The following is a 22,713-nucleotide window of genomic DNA, read 5'->3' as shown; positions in this document are numbered from 1 at the left end:
TGACCTTTCATTTATTCTTGAAAGCTTGTATTAAGTAGACATCATAGGTGTTGTGCTTGAAATTAATTAAACCTATTCAAGCCATAATAAAAGAGTACCATGGACAGCTACTTGCACTGGATGAAAAAGAACAGCTCTTGGGTATGGATTCACTGCCATAGCAATTACAATTTCTTTGTTATTCTACTGCTAACGCATTTTCTGATCTTGGCTGTTTGTCCCACCATTTCATTCAGTCAAACAAGCAAAACAGAGACCACAACACAAGAGGTTCCTGGAGTGTATGCATATGTATTCAAAAAGCAGCCTCATAATAGATGAAACTGAGAGGTTCCTTGCTGTGAAGTGTCAAGAGAATTATCTTTCTTCAGGTAAAATTCCATATTCAAGATTTTTTTCCTCAGCTCAATGAGCACCAGGTGTTATCAAGAGAGTGAGAACTGTCCTCCCTGCACTGACCATTACCAGACCAGGGTTGTTCACAGGTATCTAAGAGGCCTGCTAATTAACTCACTGGGAGGAGACAGACTTTACTTGTCTTCCAGAAAGTTCTCCCGTGATAGTATCCTTGGTTGTAGGAGACAAGTAGAATAGTGGTCTATGTTTTCTGTAAATGCAGACCATACTGATAGGTCTCATCTTCCATTTGTATGTGCATCAAAAACAAGTGTACATACAGATTTAGCAAGCACAAGAGATTGGTGACAACCAAGGACCACATCACCTCTGTGAGTTTCAAAGCATTTCAAAATGCATAGGTATTCAATATGCACAGATATGTCCATTCATTTGTAAATCAAGATGACGATGCTTTTCATACTAAATAAGAGCATGTGGATGAGAGCAACCATCCTTGCCTTACCTACCTGATTCAAAAGAATCAAAATTACGGCTTTTAGAAAAAAGCAATAGCCAATTCAATTTTCTTTTTTGTGTGTGTCTATAGTAGAGAGTACAGTAACCTTTGAAAATGCAGGTGTTTGCCATTCTTGTCCAAGACAATGTCCACAGGCCATACTGGTGTAAGGGCAGGAGGATGCAATGGCTGCATTATTAATCTGGCTAGTGGTCTGAGGTTTAACAGCATATCTCTACCTTAATCTGAGGGTCTGATTATATAAATTTCAGGCATTTTGAAAGGAGTAGAGGTGCCAAGTCCATTCTGGCCATTTTGAGGGGCAGTGAAGAGAGGGGAAAACAATAAAGGACCAAGATATCCCGTATGGTTTGATTGTTGATCTCCAGTTGTTTGTTAATCCCCTAAATTCAATGAGGATTTTTATGTTGATCTATTATTTGTTAAATGAGGAAGAGTAGAGATCTGCTGCCCTCCAGTGCTCATTTTCTGAAAAAGGCTCCTGCAAACTGAGATTGGTCCAGATGTATTCCATCAGGGTAGATGTTATATACCCGCAACAGCTGCATCTCATCCCATAGAGACAGAAGTTGTTTTCAGACATATTTCTAGCACTCTGATCATGTATGCTGGGAGAGAGAGCTATGCACAATCATTTCCATACATACAATCACCATTTTGTTTGCAATGGGCAATTTACATATTCTGGAGCTTCGGCACATGTGAATGCATCCCCCTTTAGAGCTTGTGCTTAAAAGCCTGGTGCTGCCTATTGTGGCTGCCTGCTGGATCACCACCATTATGTACAGGTGAAAGAGTTGGAAACATCTGAGCAGTTAAAACAACAGCTAAGCTAACTATCTGCCCATTGTGCAGGTATTTGAAGCCTACAAAGGTGTAAGCCAGCATGGCTAGTAGTCAAGAGTGGCTGCTTCTAACATGGGGAACTGTGTTTGATTCCCCACTCCTCCATATGCAGGCAGCTAGGTGACCTTAGGCTAGTTACTAATCTGAGAGCTCTCTCAGCTCCACATACTTCACAAGGTGTGTGTTGCAGGGAGAGAAAGGGAAAGTGATGGGGAGATTGCAGAGAAACTGCATACATTCTTTTCATCAGTTTTCAGTGTGGAAAATGTAAAGCAGTTCCCCTGTCCCAAGCCATTGTTTGGGGGGAGGATGTAGAAATAACATAGTCAAAGAATATGAGTGATTATGTGGAAGAGCTTAATGAACACATTTAAAATGAATAAGCCACTGGGTTCGGATGGCCACCCCTTAGGGTTCTAAATCTAATGAAAAATTGCGGCTCTCCCAGAAAAATATTGCCATCCCTTCTAGAGAACTAGGAAATAGTGGTAACACCTTTTTAAAGAAAAGGAACATGAAGCAGATTCAAGAAATTATAACTGTGTTATTATAATGAATTATATTATAACATTATAACTGCTCTGAGTGAGGCAGCTCCTTGCTGCTAGCAAAGCACTGTGGAGTCAAACAGGGCATTTTCTGTCCCTGCCGGTACACCGTAGGCGGTGGAGGATCCAGGTCTTCCCCAGCTCTTCTCTGTGTGCCCAACATGTGTTGCCAATGGCACCTACTGCAAAAAACGGAAGGTGGAAACATCTGCATTCCCTTGCCACAGGGCACTGGAGGCCCTAAAGCATGCCAGGGCCAGGAGGGGGCCAGGCTGGCACTGGCAACATGTGTAAGTGGGGATTAGCCCCACTGCCATGCAAGCAGGGCCTGGCCTTTTCCTCCCCATGGGGAATTGGTCAGTTTCTTTCACCAGAACCTCCTGAGTAAGCTTTAATAGTCAAAGGATAAGAAGCTTAAAAGTTAGTTTGTCTTGGTGATTAGTTGAGAAGCATGCATTACAGCTGCTCTCAGGATCTCTTGAAAAGCAGATGTCATATGTTTAGTGTTGCATTTATGTATGTATTCATGTGCTATCTATTTGCCATTTCCATATTGCTGTACCTTGCTGTGCTTAAGTAAGGAATGGGGACAACTGGGAAATGTCTTAACTTTTCAACCACAGGGAAGCTCTGCAGTACATTTCCAAAGACCCTCCTTTGAATCTGCTGGTTATCTCCTGACTTTAAGTGACAAGGACTGCACTCTTGGTATTTCTTAGGCAGTCTGCTTTACTTTGTTTTGTCAGGCTTGTAGTATGACAATATTAAGTTATAGTTTTGGTAAAGAACATCATTAACCTGCTTTGCTAATCCTTTCAATAAAGAGATTTCTTCAACCAAGACAGTGCTTATTGGGGAAACCGACTGGGCACTGACAGCAGACCAATTATGGTCAGATAAGGAGTATCTATTTGCTCCAAAATCATCCTCTATGAGAAGAGGAGTCTTTTACTCACACCATGAGAAGGACAAGGCAGAGATGTCTCCAGCTTTTAAATTCTCTGTTGGTAACATCAGGATCTTAACAAGAGGATTGGTATGGTATATCACTTCACTCTGTCTGGATGTCTTTTATTCCTTATTTGCTTTTTAAGGGGGGAAACTTGCTTTGCTTACCTTTTTTCTTTTCTGAGCAAACTGAAATCTAGTAAAAAAATTTCAAAATCTGAATGATGTGACCAGAACAAGCTGCTGAAATTTGTGAGTGAACTCCATATATTTTAAAGCATCTACTGAAAACTGTATCTTTAAAAATCTCTCTTAAACTATTAGAACTTAGCCAAATATAAATTAACTAGATATTAAACCCTCTGTAGGCAAAATACAGCGAGCACTAGCGGGGTGGGAAAGAAAGAGAGGAAGGAAGAGGGAGAGAAAGAGGCTGAAAAATAGAGGCAGATACGGGAGAGAGAGAAATTAAGGAAGGAAGGAAGGAGGAAGGGAGGAAGAAGGAAAGAAGGACAAAGAGAATGCTAGGAGGAAGGACGAAAGGGAGGGAGGCAGGTAGGAGGTAGCTTGAAGGAAACGGGGCAGGGGTTGGAGGAAGGAGCCGGGCCTGCTCCTTTCACCATGTGGAAACCATTCCCTACCCCCTGATCACCCCTAGGGTACTCACCAGCGGCGAAGGCTCTTCACTTGCTGCGGCGACTCCCCGGCTGGCCCAGGCAAGGCCGGACCAACCAGCCAATGGGGAGCGACGCTTTGCGCGGCTCCCCATTGGCTGTTGGCCCTGGATTGACACTCGGAGGGCCCGATCAGGAGCCACTTCGCTTTACCCTCCGAGTTTTTATCCCGGACAGGGATTTCTTAAGTGCCACTGTTGTGTCACTGAACTAATTAAAGACTAAAGACTGACTGAATAGTATATATTTCCAAGTCTTTTAAGAATTTTAAAAAACTTTCTTAAGTTCTTGAATCTTAGCCAACTATTAATTACAACCCTGAAACTTGGAAATGTATATTAAGGCACATTAGATTAATTGCATAAAATTTCTAACTAACTGAAAATGTATTGTTTTGAAAGTTATTCATTATGGTTCTGGAATATGATTTAAATATTAGATCTGGTCTAAACTGGTCTGAACTGTTTATGTATTCCTGTTTTCAGCTCCCATTTAAGTGCTGCCATGTACTGTCTCTGCATTAAAAATGCCATCAAAAGCTTCAAAAGCTATCAAGTAAATAAGTCCTTTTTCATTTAACAATACAACAAGCATTTTTTAAATAACTGGATGAGCTTCATTAAGATGGATAATATTGATATTTGACAAATTTTCAGCAATTTTGGCTGCACAATTAAACACCTTTGCAACACAAACAAGAATATCATAAACTCTGTGCTCAGTTACAGCAAATGATGCAAAATCCCCATGATAACCAAAAACAGGACGTCATACAAGAATCACTGGAAAATCAAAGGACTTTGAACTTAGAAGGGAAACTGATGGCACAAACCCTTTTATGATCTGCAAACACCAAGTACTATACACCAAATCCAGGATGGAGAGACAACTGACAGAATGGATTCAATTGCTGAGGGAAAGACAGAATGCTGTGACTTCCAAACTGAAATTGAGAACATTTCATCCCATCAAGGGATTCAGGATGGGAAATAAAAGAAAATTTGTGATCCATGAACCTGAGAGAGACTTTTTTTTTTAACTACAAGAAGATGACAGAAATTCTACATGGGAATACACAATCAGACATGGAAGATACAGAAACACTTCCATATAGAAATGAGCAAATAATGGATTCATCTTCAAGGGGGTAGACATTTTTCTGGATAAAGGATGAACATAATATATTTAGTAGGGACAGATGACATTGAAAGTTATGATATCATTACTGATATATATTTAAAATACTGAAATATTGGAAAGTTAAGCTTATATAAGAATTTGGGGGGAAGGGGGATGAATGATTAATATTGGGAAATATCCAGGGGAAAATATATGTTAAGTATAATAGAGTTAGAAATATTTGAAAAGAAATTGTCTAACAATGGCAGAGATGATATTTTAACAAAGACAGATGATAGTTTTTGGGGGGTTTAGATGGGGAAAGTATTTTAATGTTACATTTTTGAAAAAAGTTAATATAAAGATTTAAAGATTGGTAACCTAATGTCTTTTTTAATTTAGATATGATATATAGCAAAAGGCCAAAATAGTTCAGCTCTAGGCATTTGCTGTAAAATATTGTGACAGTTAATGCTATAATGTAAACTTTATTTTATATTTTCACTATGAAACTATATATCTAAAAGAAAAGAAAAGCTAGGTATATGAAATCTGATGCAAAAACTATATTAAGTGGAGAGAAAAACTGAGTACAAGAGGGAGTATTTTGTTTTGTTTTTTAGTAAAGAGGTGTGTAATATCAAATAATTTTGATGATTGATGGCACTTTTGTTCCTTTTTCAGATGGATTTTCCCCTTTTCCTTTCCATGTCCACACCTCCTGCACCTTCTGATGAACCTGGGGACATGCTGGAGGCTGTGGCGGACTCAGATGCTGAGCCTGGATGGAGTGCACCACCCTCTGGGCCACTGGAGCCTGATGCCAATGGCTCTGGCTGGAGACTGGGACCAGCCAGACCCTCAAGACAAGGAGCAGCCTGGTCCCAGCCAGGGCCTAGTCTGCACACAATAGATAATGCACTTTCAATGCACTTTAGAAGTAGATTTTCCTGTTCTGCACAGGAAAATCCAGCTGCCAAAGCACATTGAAAGTGCATTATCCGATGTGTGCAGACTAGGCCCAGGAGTCAACTCAGCTCTTCATGCCTGTACCGCTGGGGCTATGGCAGCAGCGTCCCTCTAGCCCTGAAGAGTCACCAGAATGCTGAAGGCATGAAGTGTATGAGAAAAGGCAAAATAACAATGTATGTATTATAATCCAGTATTTTTTAATCTTTTCACATCTCCACCACATATGAAAAAAAAAACCCATTGCATCATTACATCTCCAACATTTTCCATCATGATCATTTGACATAAATTAATGGAAGAAATGTTGTGTTGTAAATTTCCATTGCATCCTGAATGTATGTTATTGAGTGTAATATCAGAAGGAATACCTATTAAGGCAAAATAATTCCTTTTTTATACCACCACAGCTGCAAGATTCCTAGCCATTCAAGGATGGGGTAAAAAGGACTTACCTGCTACATCAGATTGGATAGAGAAGACTGGTGACCTATGTAAGATGGCAAAATTAACTAGTTTGGTTAACCGTGGGCCATCTGAAGAATTTAAAGACCATTGGCATTATTATATGGAATAGATTAATAAGTAGTCCTCTATGGAAGGTACAAGATAGGGCAAATCTGCTGAAGACAGAATTTGGAGTAAAGATTGAATGATTGTTATGAGGCATATTTACATTATATTTTCAGTAACTGCTTTCTTCTTTTATTTCTATTTCTATTTTGTAAAAATCCAATAAAATAATCAAAAGAAGAAAATGCAAAATACCATAAATTAATTTTACACCATTAAGGTTTTTTTCGGGGGGGGGGGAGTAGACCATGTATGAGGAAAGGTAGAATATTTGAAGCTCAGATTTGAGCAGAATTTAAAGAATTCAAATAATTGTTACTAAGTGATAACATAAATGGATGTAAATCGAGAACATATCAATTCTATAATGCAAGTCTTATTATAAATTGTATCTTTATTTCTTCTCCCTTTCTCTCAAAATAAAAAAATACATTAAAAACTTATTTTGTAAAGTACAAGGAATTAGGGATAAATGTACAGTTCCCATAAAGGAGGAAAGTAAGCATGGGAATTTTCAGAGGAACAAGAACTAGATTAGTGCTATTTATTTTGCTAATAAATTGCCTGGAATCAGGGGTGAGCAACAAAGTTTCCAGGTTTGCAAGTGACACCAGATTATTCAGGATGGTGAGAATTAAACCAGGTTGTAAAAAAGGATCCCCAAGATCTTTCCTAAAAGATTTCTCCAAACTGGGTTAGGACACCCCTTTTCCACTCATATAGTTTGCCTACCACCTTCTACAATCTCTTTTATTCAGGTTATGGGTAAGTACGTAAGTTAAGATGTCACACTGGCCATCTTTGTCTCCAAGAGCCAGCTTGATGTAGTGGTTAAGCATGGTGGCCTCTAATCTGGAAAACTGGGTTTGATTCCCCACTTCTGCACAAGAGCAATCCCCCCGTATTGGTGCACTTAAAGGAATAAACAATACAAAAATTTTGCCTCCTGAGTAGATCCAAATTTCACACACCTTTACATCCTGGTTTCCAGATCCTCTTTTATTGTGATTTTTTTTCCCTTTCAGATCTTATCTCACAGTTTTCCAATGAGAAATTCGTGAATCTGAATTTGGTTTCCTACTATGCCACCATTTTGTGTCATCAATGAAGAATGGTTACCCTGTTTGCTTCCCTACTATCTCCACCCATGATGTCCCTCAGACAGCTGCCATTTTTAATATATTTTTTCCATTAACAAATAGTATATATCTGTGTTATAACATCGGGACAAAATGGGCAGTGAGGTTTCATTTAGCCTTCTCCATTCAATTTACTTGTCCATGAAGTTCCTTTCCTTTTTGTGGTGTGGGTAGGTTTTTATGTCTTGTGCTTGTGTTGTTTCTTCCTTCTCTACCACTTCTCTTTCCCTAGAGCTCCCTGTGTGTTTTCTTTTTTTCTTTTACAGTAAGGTGACCAGATTTTAACATCGGTAAAGCGGGACACCATTGATTGGGGTGGGGGGGGGGTTCTTGATTAAAAATTTAGTCTATATGGAGCAACAAAAAATGTCATAGAACACATAGAACACATAAATAGTATTTTAATATATATATATTTTAAAATTTCAGCATTACAATTTGCCAGGTGCCCCCAGATGTCCCTCCAAAAGTGGGACAATCTGGTCACCTTATTTTACAGTGTGATGCCATAACATTACTGCATATACCAAAAAAGAAAAAAAGAGGGTGGTTCGCTACATAACGCACATTTAGCATGCTTCATGATCATTGCATGACGGTGCTATGTATTGGTGTATCCAGTCCGATTATCACCAGCCATTTTCTTATTTGGCGACTAAGGAGTGGGGGACCTTTGAAATAGTGTTAACCATGTTGTTTCCCACAATACATCCAGCCTTTTTATAATGTTTTGATGCTATACTATTACTGCATATGCAAAACAAAGGCAGTTCAATCACTGATGAAGTCCATGATGATATGGCTGCACAATCCCTTATCAAAGGAAGTGTGAGACACATGGGATGGGTCAGATCTGAATTCAATAAAAAAATTCTGGGAATGACTGAAGATGGCGCCATAAAAAAGCTGGACTTCTGTTCAGCTCTTAAGCCATGCCGAGGGTCAGGAGCTTCTGCACCTGGCTGACCTGAGCAGATACGCAAATCTGCTCACCGGTCGCCCCAGGAACCGGGAACGGCATCCTGAGGGTCCTACAGATCCGTGGGGAGGTAGGGGGACCGAACTCCCCGGATTAATAGCGGCGTGTGTTCAAGGTCACGATGGCGCCCTTGTCGCAAACAACTTTACAAGCTTGAAACGACCAGTTGACCTCACATTCTTCCCAGACCATCTTTTACCAGATTGACAGAAGCACTGACAGAAGCTGGAATCTGCAACAGTAAGAATTGAAAGCTTTCTGGCTTTTCTCCTCCCACAAGCTTTCCCCCCCTCAACCAATTTACAAGTGAATTCGCTCTTTGGTCGAGTGAGAGACTCCCAGCTAATTATACCCACTAACCAAACAAAGAGAGAGCTTTGAAGATTTGTTGGTGAAAGTTCAGTGGGGGAATTTGACTTGATACGGAGATTGACAAACTGATAATTTGGGATTGCTCGTGCTCCCGCGAGACCTCACGAGACTTTCTGTTTATAGTTTGTGACTGCCTAGAACTATGGAAGAATTAACTAAGGCACAGCTTTTCCATTTGTTATGCGAAGGAAACTCAAAGATACTGAAAGCAGTCAATAAGCTGGAAAAGGAAATCCGTGGGACTAAGGGGGAGCTTTTGGACGGAGCCCATGGTCCGGAGAGACCAGCTGATGACGTAGCTCAGCTAACAATAAATCAAACGAAACCTCAATGTCTGGAAGTTAATCAACTGGAGAGAGAGAGAGCCAGAGATGTAAAAACCCAAAGTACCTTTGAAGAACCTGGGAAAACAGATTCAAGGAAGGAAAGCACCGAAAACCTGGAAGTCTATTCAGAGCAGGAAATGATTTGGATCAGCAAAATAAAAAGAGTCTATTCAAAAGCAACAGCAACCAGGAAGCTATCAGGAGATATTCCTGCACGACCAGAGGAAGAGATCCAGATTGATAAAGTATTCAGAGTCTACTCAAAGGTGACTGCAAGCAAGAATCAAGTAAGAGATTTCTTTGGCCCTGACAGAAGGACAATCAGAAACACTCTACTATGGAAAAAAACACAATTTCATTTTCTGCGACCACCTGAAGGATGGGTTGAACAATGGAGTATTCTCCTGGCTTCCTGTGGGAAAGACAGCAGCAGTAACCTTTAGGACAGGACCAATATATGAAGGGAACGGATTTTATATCATTTAAGATAATAATAGAATATATCCTTATAATAGATTATACTCTCATATGTATCAACAACTACTTTGCTAAGAAAGATGGTAATAACTCCTAGATCAGGATTAATATGCGATGGGAATTGAATATGTATGTCAATATATATGCTAAAAGAGGATGACAAACCATACTTCATAGGCATTAACAAGACGGCAGTAGTAACTCTTGGGTCAGGGCCAATTTATGAAGGAGACTGACCTAATATCATTTAAGATAATAACAGAATGTATTCTTATAACAGATCATACTCTCATATGTATTAACAATCACTTGGCTAAGAAAAATGCTAAAAACTTCTAGATAAGGAATAATATTTGATGGGAACTGAATATGTATGTTAAAAGAGGTGGCAAACCATATCAGCTGGTCGCTTTTTCTTCTCAATTTCTCTGTAAATGCTTTATATAATAATAAATAATAAAATTATATTAAAAAAAATAAAAAAAAATTCTGAAATAAATTATCTTTTGCAGAAGGGATACCACAAAGTTGAAGCGCTTGTGGCACCCCTTCAACTTGTCAAGAAACACAAACAACATTGAGGGATAGGTATTTGAATAAGTATCTGTGTGAAATCTTAACTTTCACATGTGTGGATAGTGTCTAAACTGGTAATGATGGACTAAGAAAAAGGTCTTGGGGGTTTTCATCTGAATATCATTGCTGGGAGTGGGACCACAACAGGGCAGAATTTAGCCTCTGAGTCTAATTTGCAAACTTGGCAGGAGCATCAAATGACCATCATATGAAAGATAACATGGTACCAGATGAACTAATGGTCTGATCCAGCCCAGCTACCATTATATCCTTCCCAAACTAACTCAAGACTCCAGGGAAGTTAGAAAGCAGCCTGCAGCAGCAGAAAAAAGACGATTATTTCCCATCTTTTCAGCCTGCAGTCCCCAATTGTGCATGTAAAGCATTGCCACCCTGAAATGCTTCTTTCAGTACATGCATGTTCTGCTAGTTTTGCTTCATGTGTTATGTGTAATTAGCATATCTTTTAAAACCCTTTAAAACATGTAAATTTGAACAGCAGAAAAATAGAAACCATGCATATGAGAAGTCGAAAGGAACAGAATGTGCTTGAAAATGCAAAGCACAGCTGGTAAGTCACCTAGGATAAACAGAAGGGGGGGAAAAGTTGGTGTGCCTTATAAAGATTTACCAGCAGGATACTGCCAGTCACTTAGGGCACAACAAAAAAAGTGCAGCCACAATGCTACTTTGCATTTCTACTAGGCATGTGCAAGCCACATACAGACATACTTTCTGTATTCAGTTTCTCATACCTCTGAGGTACAAAAGACAGCTCTTCTTCTATTGTGACAAGCACTATCCGTATACAAATTACTTCAGACTTCTTCCCTTACTAGTATAAGAACCTAAAGTGAGGTAAAATGCTGTTAAACTTGCTTGGCAGATGAGCAATTAAGTCCAAAATGATGATGGGTCCCAAAATTTTCCATGACCGAGACAAAGATAAACAAGGAATATTTGTGTAAAAAAGTAAAAACAGCACAAATCAAGTTATCAGAACTGGCTCCCAATTCCTGATGATCTGTGGATCCCTTTACTACCTTTGGGTAGCTGCACCATTAATGTTCAGGCCAAGTGGGTTTAGTAACATTACAGAATCTTTGACCATTACCAATCTGTCTTCCAGAGGCTGGTTTAGGAATGTAGGCAGTGATGGAATAGGAAAAATTATTTTCTAATGTGTGTGTGTGTGTGTTTTTAAGATTTGTTTCCTGCATTTGATATGGTTGATCATACCATCTTGTTGAAAATGATGTTCACTTCTATTCCTTAGTTTCAGTCTTTTCTCTCTGCATGATAGCAGTAAGTTTCCTGCAAAGAGATTGGTTCAGCACCAGGAGAAATGCCATGCAATGCTCTTCAGGATTCAGTGGAAGAAGAGGAATTGGTTTTTATACCCTGCTTTTCACCTAAAGGAGTCTTCAAGCAGCTTACAATCACCTTCCTTTCCCCTTACCACAACAGACACCTTGTGAGATAAGTGGGGCTGAGACAGCACTGACAGAACTGCTCTGTAAGAACAGCTCCAACAGGACTGTGATTAGCCCAAGGTCACCCAGCTGGCTGCATGTGAAGGAGGAGTGGGGAACCAGTCTCTCCAGATAAGAAGCTGCCACTCTTAATCACCTCACCAGGCTGCATTACTAACAACTGACTCCCAACAATGGTGGGATTTTTAACATGTGTTCTTTTTCCTATTGGATGGTTGCTTAAGAAAGTTTGAGACAAATGGCACCTTAAGACCTCAAAGGGTGAGCTTTCCTGTGCACTTCCTCAGACAATGAAATGGAAATCACCAGATGACACATAAGAAGAGAGTAAATTAATTAGCAAAGAGCATCATGAAAATATTCAACAAATATATGCAGTATAATTTAGATGCTCAAGCACCTCATTAGAATAACAAGCTAAGTTTATAAGGTTGCTTGTACATCCATATTCTGTGGCTATTCCCGCATGAGAAAAATGTTCCAGGACAGCCTTGGCATGTTGCTGGCATACAGAACCCCCCCCCACCCCATGTTTGTAAAACAATAAAAGGTTTGTTAAGGTTTTACTTGCATTTTGCATTTATTTCTGGAGCAAAGTGAAATGTGGTGATAGAATTCTGCCCACATAGTTGGGGCAAGAAAGGTTTGGGCAATCACAAGAGGAGACTAACTCAAAGTGCATGTTTGAGATGTCTGGGTGGGGAAGAATTAATTTTATTAAAAAGGGGATTGCGAGGCAATTCTTATTAAAACTGAATAATGTTTATTTTGCAAAACCAAAAAGGGAACGAAAACCCAACCTTAACAAAGTCAGGAACTCAAAAGTTGAGCTATAAAACAATATAAAATTTTAACAATTATCACAACACCGCCCGCGGTGCTGCGTGCGCCGCGGACTAAATAATTCAGTAAGGGGTTCTGGGGCGGGATGTGTCCGGGATGAGGAAGGGTCCAGATTGGACCCTTCTTCTGGACAGACAATTGGAGGGACCAATTGGCAGGCGCGAAGTGCCTGCCAACTGGTCCCTCTGATTCCCAGCCCCAGCCGACGCGTCAGCCAAAGCGCCTCCAACGCATCAGGCCGCCTGCAAGGGAGCCCCCGGCAGCCGCGCTCTGCGTGGCTGCCGCGGGCTCCCTGCTCGGCGGCCTGACGCGGCGAGAGGCGCAAAGCGCCTCTTGCCGCGTCAGGCCGCCGCCCGAGGGAGCCGCCGCCGCCGCAAGACCGCTGCCCGGGGGAGGCCCCGCCGACAGCCCACCGCCATGGAACACCCGCAAGACAGTAAGTACCTAGCGCCCGCTGTATTAGTCATACAGCGGGCTTGATTACTAGTTAAAAATAAAGTAAAAACTATATTAAAAGGCTATACAGATCTAATTGCATATGAACAATATTGTTGTTATTGTTGATTAATTGGTTGTTATTTACTGTAATTTTACGTTATTGTTATGGATTTTAAGGGAGGGGGTTTTATGTGGGCCGCCTCGAGCCTTCGGGAGGAGGCGGGATATAAATAAACAAACAAACAAACAAATAAATAATAGTTAGGAGCAGCACCTTCAAAGATACATAATATCTAGGAACACCACTCTCAGCTACTGTATTACTCTGCAAAGAGAATACATCTCATGGGTGTCAGAAAAGAACATGAGATGCACCCTCTTTGCAGAGTAATACAGTAGCTGAGAGTGGTCTTCCTTGATATTACATTTCTAGATATTACATTTCTTAGAAAGTCGTGCTCCAAAAAGAAACATCATACCAGTATTAGTTGGGGCTACACCTAATAGATTTCCCTTCAACACCCAGCTATACTTCATAATTGGTTTTAGATATAAGTGCATTATTTAATAATACTGACCACTGAGGAAGACCCAGTAGGGTCGAAATGTGTTTGTTGGTTGCCTGGTGCTGCAGTTTCCCTCTTAGAATGGAAACAATCTCGGCAAAGTTGCCTCTGGACATCCTGAAGTTAAGGATCCATTCGTCATCATTCCAGGTGGCCAGGATGAAGTTATCCCACTAGTTGGTGGTTCTCTTGTCCATCTACATCTGCTTTAGGAAACATACCTCCATGAGATCAAACCACCTTTGCCTTGCTGCACTCTGAAACCTTTGCAAAATCCTAATGGACTGGCAAAGCTGGAGATGAATCTATGAGGCTTCCAGCTTTGTAACAGCAGGAGCATCCTCACATAGAACAAAGCCGTGTCCTCTCTGATTCAAAGTATGGTGGCAAAAATTCTTTGCATGATGCATGCCACCCAAGCCAGTGCGTGACGAGGAGATTCTTCATTGTTAGTATGCTCCGGAAATGGTCACTCTCCAGAAACAACGGCCGAAAGGTGTGCAGCATGGCGGGCTTATACTGGTAGCATTTGGGGGTGTCATGGGTGGGTATGTACACTTGATGAAACAGCAAGCAGAAAAAGGAAAATTAATCAGCGTGGCTTAACACCATAAAAAGGTAAAGGTATCCCCTGTGCAAGCACCGAGTCATGTATGGCCCTTGGGGTGACTACCTCTAGTGTTCTCATGGCAGACTCAAAAAAAAATTAAATTTGGAGCTTGATGGGCCTTTAAAGACCCCCAAACCTCCACTGAGAAGGGATTGGTTGTCTCAAGTGATTGACAGACCAAGGAATGGCAAGTAAAGAGTGTGACTTCTGCCTTTTCCACCCACTAGACAGGAAGGGTAAAGGTGTGACGCGGCAACAAAAAGTAGTGGGAAGGCTTTACAGTCTGGATGGCTGAAATAGCACAATTTACTACCTGCAATTACAGGTAGGAGATGACACACAATTTTATTTATTTTATACTTCAACCGCCACTCATTGCCATCTTGTGGCGGTTTACAATATAAAAACCAATAAAATCACAATGAAAACCCATAAATCCTCTAATAAAATTATAAGGATAATAAGCATAAAGGTAAAGGTATCCCCTGTGCAAGCACTGAGTCATGTCTGACCCTTGGGGTGACGCCCTCTAGCGTTTTCATGGCAGACTCAATACGGGGTGGTTTGCCAGTGCCTTCCCCAGTCATTACTGTTTACCCCCCAGCAGCAAGCTGGGTACTCATTTTACCGACCTCGGAAGGATGGAAGGCTGAGTTAACCTTGAGCCGGCTGCTGGGATCGAACTCCCAACCTCATGGGCAGACAGCTTCAAACAGCATTTCTGCTGCCTTACCACTCTGCGCCACAAGAGGCTCTTACCATAATAGACTTTACTAAATCTCTCAGCCCCAGCTCTGCTATTCCAGCCTCAGGATCAATACAGCGTCCCCAGATGGTATAAACCTGGGGGTTGATCTCAACACATGACTAGGGCAGGACCCATAGTTGATAACTCTGGTTACTCCCCCCCCCCCCACCAAATGCCTGGAAGAAGTGGGGTCTTGCAGGCCCTGCAGAACCTAGATAGCTCTGTCAGGGACCTCAGCCCAGGCAAATGTCCCGGGGGCTTGGGAAAAGCAGCAAATTCATACCCACAGAGTGAAGAGCCCTGCATATACTTTTGCCCTCTGTGCTAAAACGGCCTGTGGAACTGCATGGCCTTACTATAGGGTCGCATTTTCAGTTCCATTGGGAAGCCGCTTCAAACATAGCCTCTTCACTCTTGACCTTTAAAGGCTGCCGTGGAGGCCTTCGGGGCCTGGAAGGAATCCCCATCTATCGCAGCATCACCGATACGAATCCTCGCTTCCCCCGCCCGGGGCTTTCGTCCCGACGAGGCCCTAAAGGCGCGGCGCTGCCTCCCATCCTCAGCGCACGGCCGGACCGGCCTGCGAGGTGCTCCGCAGCGCCCTCTCCCTTCGCCCGTCGGAAAGAGGCCGGCCGGAGGAGGGACTACAGCTCCCACAGCGCCCCAGGCCGGGCAGCCGCAGTGAGAGCCGCCGCTGACTCGGCTCCAGCCTGCAAAAACGCAGCGGGTCGGCATCGCGCTAATCAAGGAGGGAAGCAACGCCGAGCATGGCTGGCCCAGCGAGGGCCGGCGGGATGCGCTGAGCCGTCGGGGCCGGGCGTGCTCGCTCGGTGGTGGTGGTGGTGGTGGTGGCGGCGGCGCGAGCGACAAGGCGGCAGCAGCAGCAGCGCGCCCGGAGGATGCAGGAGGCAGCGAGGTTGCTGATTGGGGGCTGCCGCCCTCCCTCTCCCGCTCTGCGGTTCTAGACTCCTCCGCCCCCACCCCCCTTCTCCTCCTTGCAGAAGAAGGGCCATGTAACCGCCCCCCTCCTCCCCGGGATAGCCACCGATTCCCCCCTCCCCCCAACTCGGCGCTGTGCTCCTCGGCCAAGGGCGCAACCATGAAGAAGCAATTCAACCGCATGCGGCAGCTCGCCAACCAGACCGTGGGCAGGTAAGCCGGGTGGCGGTGGCCATGGGGAAGTGGCTTGGCATCTCTCCGGACCAGCCCTCCTTTCCCTGCGGCCGACGCCAGCGGCCCCGGGGCGAGGAGAGACACGGAGCACCTTTCGCGCCGATCCTTCGTCAATGGAAGGCTACGCCTGTTCCGCTCCCCTGGTTACATCCCTTGGTTTGCTCAGGTTCCCCCTCCCCCTCCTTGATCAAACCTTAAATACGCCTCGCTTCTGGCTCTCCGTGTCCCTGTTTCGCGCTGTCTCCCCACCACCACCACGCGATCAGACGCTCCTGTAGTTACACTAGGAGCAAGTTAGTAGTAACGCCTTGGTGCTCCTATTAGGACAGTCCGTGTTTTGGAAATGGGGAGCCTTCCTTCTCCCAGCGCTCTGGGACTGAGCCTTGCAGACCTCTGCTTGCCAGTTGGCCTTTGGCTGATCTGTTCGCAGTGTGTTCCTGCTGGGCACCTGCTAGGTTTTCGCCTCTAGCTTATCATAAATAGTTGCTGGCAGGAAGGACAGGTAGACGCATTAACCCAAAGCAACCAGGGAAGGGAGGTCATGACATCAGGGGGAGGGGGTTCTGATGTGAGGTTGGGAGGAGTAGTTTTCCAGTCCATTCCTCCAGTTTGAGAATCCCCATCTCCTTTCCTTAGGGCAGTTGACTTTTTGGTGAAGGAAGCAGGATGGCCACAGCATTTAGCTCTCACATTTGAGAAAACTGAGTGAGATTTGCAGGGCAATCCTAAACAGTGTTATGCTCTTCTCAAGCCCATTGAAGTCAGTGGGTTTAGAAGGGTGTGACACTGTCTTTTGCTGGGGCAAGGGGGGGGGGGCTGCTTTCCTATTCCTTGTGCAAAAGCAGAGGTGAAAGCAGTCTTGCTTCTTTGAGGATGAGCAGTTTTCAATTCTAAAAGACAGACAGTGATTTCTGGCCAGCCTTCTTGTGAACATTGGCTGTTTGGCAATGCAATGTTGGGGTCCCAGAGGTGAGCTTGTGGGGGGTGGCTTTTGTGCTGCGATGGGCATGGGGGGCTCTGGCTCCTGAACCCCCTTTCCAGCCTCCTGGGACTGGGAAGCCCTGCAGGACTCTCTCTTCTGCATTTGGTGTGGCTTCCAGGATCCGTTTGGAGTGGCGATAGCAGCCTGCAGGCTCTGCCGTACTGTATGGGCCTGTCTCTACACCTCGCTTTATTACAGTTGTATAATAATTCTCAGAGGGTTGTGGGTTTTTTGTTTTTGTTTTTTGCAGCTTGTAATCTATGCGGTGTTATGGCAGGAGGTAGGATGAAGGATTGGCGGAGCAGAGAGGAGTCATGTGGCTTTCAGGGAACGTTGGAACCTGGGAGGGAATTACAGCTGAGTCTTTGCAGTGAATTGGTTTGATTTGTGCTTCCCTTCTGATGGCTTTAATGGGGGATTGTAGGGGGCTAGCAGAGGAGCCTGACATCATTCATTCCTGCCAATCAATGAAGGTGATGGGTGTCAGCTGTGAGCATCAGTTGGCTCTGCAAGCCAGGCTGACTGATAATGGAAGAGCTTGTCTCACAAAAGGCTATCTTTAGATCTTGTTCCCAGGTCCAAATTCAGGATTCTTGGGGCCTGTAGTACTACAGCCAGTTTAAGGAACTGCAGGGTCAGAGCCCAGCACAGCTGATGCTGTTGCTTGTGCCACATCCTTTGGAAGCAACCGACAGCTTTATTTTGCTAAAGAGTATTATCCTGAACTTAAACTTCCTTTGCTTAAAAAGAAAATAACCTAAAAATAACCATACAGCTCCGTGGGGCTTGTTCCTCCTCTGAAGCTTGCAGATCGCCTAGCCCTCTTTCTGATTAGTTGTCTCAAACCTCTGGGGGGAGGGGGCTGAACTTTGCCAGCTTTGGGTTTCATTGGGCCCCTACTGTGTTAGCTGCTCTAAGTCAGTGTGCCTAAAACTGTCCCCTGCCACACAACACACACAAAGAGTTGTGTGGCTGTTTTATATCCCACAAAAATGACTGTCGGACCCTGAAACCATGTTGGGGGCTTGGCTTCTCCTCCTTTCTCAGTACTCTGCTGCTGAAGAGGCCATCTGCTATGTTTGTCAATGGATGTTGAAAGCCATGTGCATGTATGGAGGAAGCTGTTTAGTCTTCCCTGACCCCCTTCTGGTGGCAGGGGGGACTTGGTTTCACTGCTGCAGGGTCTGTGGATGGCATCCTGAAGCCCATAGGGAATAATAGCAGCCAATTTGCACAACAAATGACCTAGATTGTGAGGGAGGGATTGAGGTAGGGAGCTGCAACAGTGCAATATGGAAGGGTCATATGACAGAGCATAACATTCTTGTTTGTTGTGCTTTGAGACCCTCCCAGAAACTGATTGTGAGCCAGACATATATAGCTACTTATTTTGCAAATGTTAATTATGCATCATGACCATGTTTCGATAGGACTAGCATGATCCCTGGAGGTGTTAGGCCCTGCTTAAACATATTACATGTTTCCATTGTGGGTTTTTTGTCTAATTTTCAGCATGTGCAGGAGCTCCATGGGTGTAAGCAGATGAATAGAAATTAATTGTAGTCACCCAGTATTTATTATATGACATGTGTGTGTTATGTAGCCAAGAGATCCCAAGATTGTCTGTCTGCCAGGCAAAAGATGTTCAGAGGTGGTCTGCCATTGCCTGTCCTCCTGTCATGGCCCTGGTGTTCCTTGGAGGCTGCCTTTCCAAGTGTTAGCCAGGGCCTACCCTGCTTAGCTACTGAGATCTGACTGGATCAGGATTGCTTGTGTAGTAATCCAGTGTGTCCATATTAGTCATGCCTCTGCTTTGCATGGTGGTCAGTTTTACAGGGAGAAATGTTGGGAAGTATAAAGTGAAAGCAGGGATAGTTCCTGGTTTTGGGTGGTCCTGGGCAGAAAGTACACAGGGGCTGTGTGCCCACCTCTGTGCATCACCAGCCTCCGATTTACAGCATTCTTCTCACCCACTCCCTTGCATGCCCTGCACGTGCCTGTGCATCCTTCCTCTGCTTACTTACAAGCTCTTCTACTTCATGTGCTCAGAGCTAGCCACAGTCCCTTTCCTCAGTGGTGCCAGGCAGTGTGTGGCTGCCAATAGCACCGTATACTGTGTGTCCATTTGCAGCACTGGGCAGTTCACACAGCTGAGTGCCTGGGTCACAAAGTGCTTCCAAGTGGATGGGGGACAGGTGCTTGGGCAGGTGGCAAGACAGGTATGTGGGCAGAGAGTTGGGAACAGTAGGCCCTGCTGGAATATGGAGCTCTGGCCTGATCCTGGTCCTGAACTGAAAAAGAGATGCAGTCAAGAAACTCTCAGTGCAATTGAAAGAAGAGTTATACCCTTCTAAAATCACTTATGTCAATAAGTTTAGAAGGATGCAGCTCTGTTTAAGATTCCACTGCTGATTGGTTTAACGTCAGAGTTTCAGAATCCCAACTCAGCTCTTTAAAGTCAGAATGTGGGATTAGGAATCACAAGATTCAGAACATCAGTGTGTTTTGGTGTTTCTCCTGGCTTTAATTCCTAAAGAAATCACTGAATTTTTCAGCTGCGAGAGCTACCAGCTTACCAGTATAATGGAAGGGACAGATATAGCCTGTTCATTTGTGTGCCTGTCAATTATTGGTTCCTTTGGTGCTGTACTTCTTTTAGGATAGGATAGGATAGGATAGGATGTATCTCAAACATCATGCCTTATCTAGGTTTCTGCAGTTTCGGATATCAAAGATTAGCTTTATTGGAGCTTGACCATATGGCAATACTATCTTCATAGGGGCTTGCTCTGCCATTCAGTTTCCTTTGCTGAAATCAGCACATTTTGTGTTTGGCTTCCTCGGAATTTGTAGTAGATACCCTTTTGCCCTTTAGTCTGCTTGGAATTCAGAAGCTCTGAAAAGCAGCTGTGGGGGGAAAGGGGGGAGAGATGTGGCAGCTTGGCATGTGCTGGAGGCAAAATTGGAGACCAGCAGGCCTGTAGCCAGAAAAATTTTGTTAGGGGGGCAAAGTTTTTGGTAAGGGGGCAGTTTAGCAGAGTGGAGAGAAGCCCTTCATGTTTATTCTAGTTGCACATATAACCTGTGCTATAGGCCTTTTGGTTCCAGGGGTTCTGTGGAGCTGTATGGTTAGGGTTTTTATCACAGTCAGAGTAGTTCAGCAGTGGAATTGACTGCCAAAAGAGGTGGTGATCTCCCCCTCACTGGCAGTCTTCAAGCAGCGGCTGGACAGATTCTTATCCTGGATGCTTTAGGCCAGTGGTCCCCAACCTTTTTGTCACCGGGGACCGGTCAACGCTTGACAATTTTATTGAGGCCTGTGGGCGGGGTAAGTCTACTCTCCTCTCGACCACTGCCCTAATGCTCTCTGACTCTGGTCGCTATGGTAACGTTTAAACATCCCTTCAAAATAAGATACAGATACACACACACACAAAAAAACAAATATAAAGAACATTTTATTTTCATGAAAATTTTAACTTGCAATAACAACAAATCAATGGGAGCTTGTTACTCTGCAACGAGACAGCCCCATGTGGGAGTGATGGGAGACAATGACACCCGAAGTGTGTTGCTTATGTCCACTCTACTCCGTTGTTTTGGTTTGGTTGCTGTCACTGCAGAAAACCATGCTTCACACAGATAGGGTGTCAGTGGCAGAGTGGCAGGGCAGCCCCCAAGGCAGCAGCTGGGGAGGAGGACGAGGAGGAGCCACGACCCGGTACCGACTGATCCACGGACGGGGGGTTGGAGACCGCTGCTTTAGGCTGAGCCTGCACTGAGCAGAGGGTTGTACTAGATGCCTATATGGCCCCTTCCAAATTCATGATACTGTGACCAGATATACCCATAGAAGCTTATGGTGGGTAGACCAGCTCTCCTGGAGGCTGGGTTTGCCCATAAAAGCCCATGGCAAGTAGACCAGCTCTCCCAGAGGCCAGGTGTATACATAAACCTATGGCAGAAAGACCAGTTCTCCTGGAGCACAAGTAACACTGCCAGTGCTCTGAGGCTATGGGCCCCAAGAATTCTTCAACCAGGGAAAAAGAACACAGAAAAAGAATCCCAACTTCTCTTCTTAGTCTGGTAAGAGCTGTCAAACACAGCTGGAGTGTAGTTAAGTGGGAAGGAGGGAGTTAGAAAGAAGGGGGTGGTTGGGTAGGTAACAGGGTCTCTCACCAAGTCCTTCTAAAGTTAGGCTGGGGAGGATCAGCATTTAAAAATCCCTCCATTAGGTGGTCCTGCTAGGAAGGAGGTGCTTCTCCCCCCCCACCCCCGCAATTGCCAAACCTCTTCCTTGGACAGATTTCCTGGAGGGAGCAAAAGGGGCTGCACCACCAAGCCTCTCCTTGCTTTTCTGCGAAATCCACGCTGTTGAGCCACAAAGTCTTTGTGCCCCTAGGGCCTTTTCCTTTCCTTGGCAGAGCTTAGGGAAACTGAGCGAGCAGAACTGTTTGCAGGTAGATCAGCCCTTCTCAATTTTTTTACTGTTGAGAACTCCCTGAAAAATTCTTCAGGCTTCAAGAAAACCCAGAATATGGTTTATTAATTTAGCTGTATCTATGCCCACCAGAACCCCCTCCCCTCCCCACCTTTCCAGGCCCATCATTGGCCGTTTTAGGAGAGGGAGGCAGGTTGACATAGCCATATATGATCATATCACCTGATAAATGTTTAACAAATTTTAAAAATATATTTAAATTAATTAACCATTGGAGAAACCATCAAGAAACCCCAGGCTTTCATGATGCCCTAGTTGAGAAAGCCTGTGGTAGATGGACCCACAATACCCAGGAATACTTCAAAGTATACACTTCTGAAACAGAGACCATAGTCATGCTCCCTTGGAGGTCTGCCCCACTGGCTGCATGTGCAGCACATGGTAAGAAGGAAAGAGCAGCCTCTGAATCACCTTTCCTGTGGAGGGCAGGAGGAGGCAACAGCCAGTCAGATCTGGTGAGGAGGGCTGGAGAGTGCAGGACACGGAGGAAGGAATGGCATTAGCCAGGCAGTTCCAGGCACTGGCTGGGCAAAGGAGGGTAGAAGAACCGGTGGCAAGCAATGAGGCTTCAGGTCAACAGGTGAGAATAAGTGCAGACTGCTGCAGCATAGAGAGCATGCGGTTCCAGTGCACTCACTTCCTTGCTCCCACTGCTGCTGGGTCTCCGCCTCCATAGACCGCGTGTTTGCACAGCAAAGCTGCCTTCCGTCCCCACTAGTTTCCTCTGTTCTCCTTGCCCTCGGCTGATCCTGGGTGGGCACAAGAACTGAAGGATGGGCACCGTCCCTTCCTGCCCATCCATGACTAAGCCCTAGAGACCCATGGTGCCATCCTAAGCAGAGTTACGTTCTTTTAAATTTATTGATTCCAGTGCATGTAGAAGGATATCATTCTGTTTAGGATTGCCTTGGAAGGCATGGCCACAAAGAGGCAGTT

The 22,713-nt window shown here is 44.2% G+C and overlaps 2 protein-coding genes across 9 annotated transcripts in view; one reads left to right on the top strand and one right to left on the bottom strand.

Annotated features, from left to right (window-relative positions):
• Positions 1–15,603, bottom strand: part of LOC143832720 (cytochrome P450 2C11-like) — a 50,478-nt gene extending 34,875 nt beyond the window's left edge. The window contains exon 1 of the mRNA XM_077327542.1: positions 15,541–15,603. Coding sequence (XP_077183657.1) covers positions 15,541–15,588 — 48 coding nt within the window. The 5' untranslated portion in view covers positions 15,589–15,603. The remainder of the gene's footprint in view (positions 1–15,540) is intronic.
• Positions 15,604–15,746: 143 nt separating this feature from the next.
• The window catches only part of ARHGAP44 (Rho GTPase activating protein 44), a 128,450-nt gene continuing 121,483 nt past the window's right edge, over positions 15,747–22,713 (top strand). For all 8 annotated transcript variants that reach the window (XM_077327533.1, XM_077327540.1, XM_077327536.1 and 5 more), the window contains exon 1: positions 15,747–16,273. In XM_077327533.1, the coding sequence (XP_077183648.1) occupies positions 16,221–16,273 (53 nt within the window). In that variant the 5' untranslated portion in view covers positions 15,747–16,220. The remainder of the gene's footprint in view (positions 16,274–22,713) is intronic.

The sequence above is a fragment of the Paroedura picta genome, chromosome 3 (assembly GCF_049243985.1).
Source record: "Paroedura picta isolate Pp20150507F chromosome 3, Ppicta_v3.0, whole genome shotgun sequence".
In the NCBI taxonomy this organism is placed as follows: domain Eukaryota; kingdom Metazoa; phylum Chordata; class Lepidosauria; order Squamata; family Gekkonidae; genus Paroedura; species Paroedura picta.
Note: the sequence above shows the minus strand (reverse complement) of the source record. Positions and strands in the feature narration are given on the sequence as shown.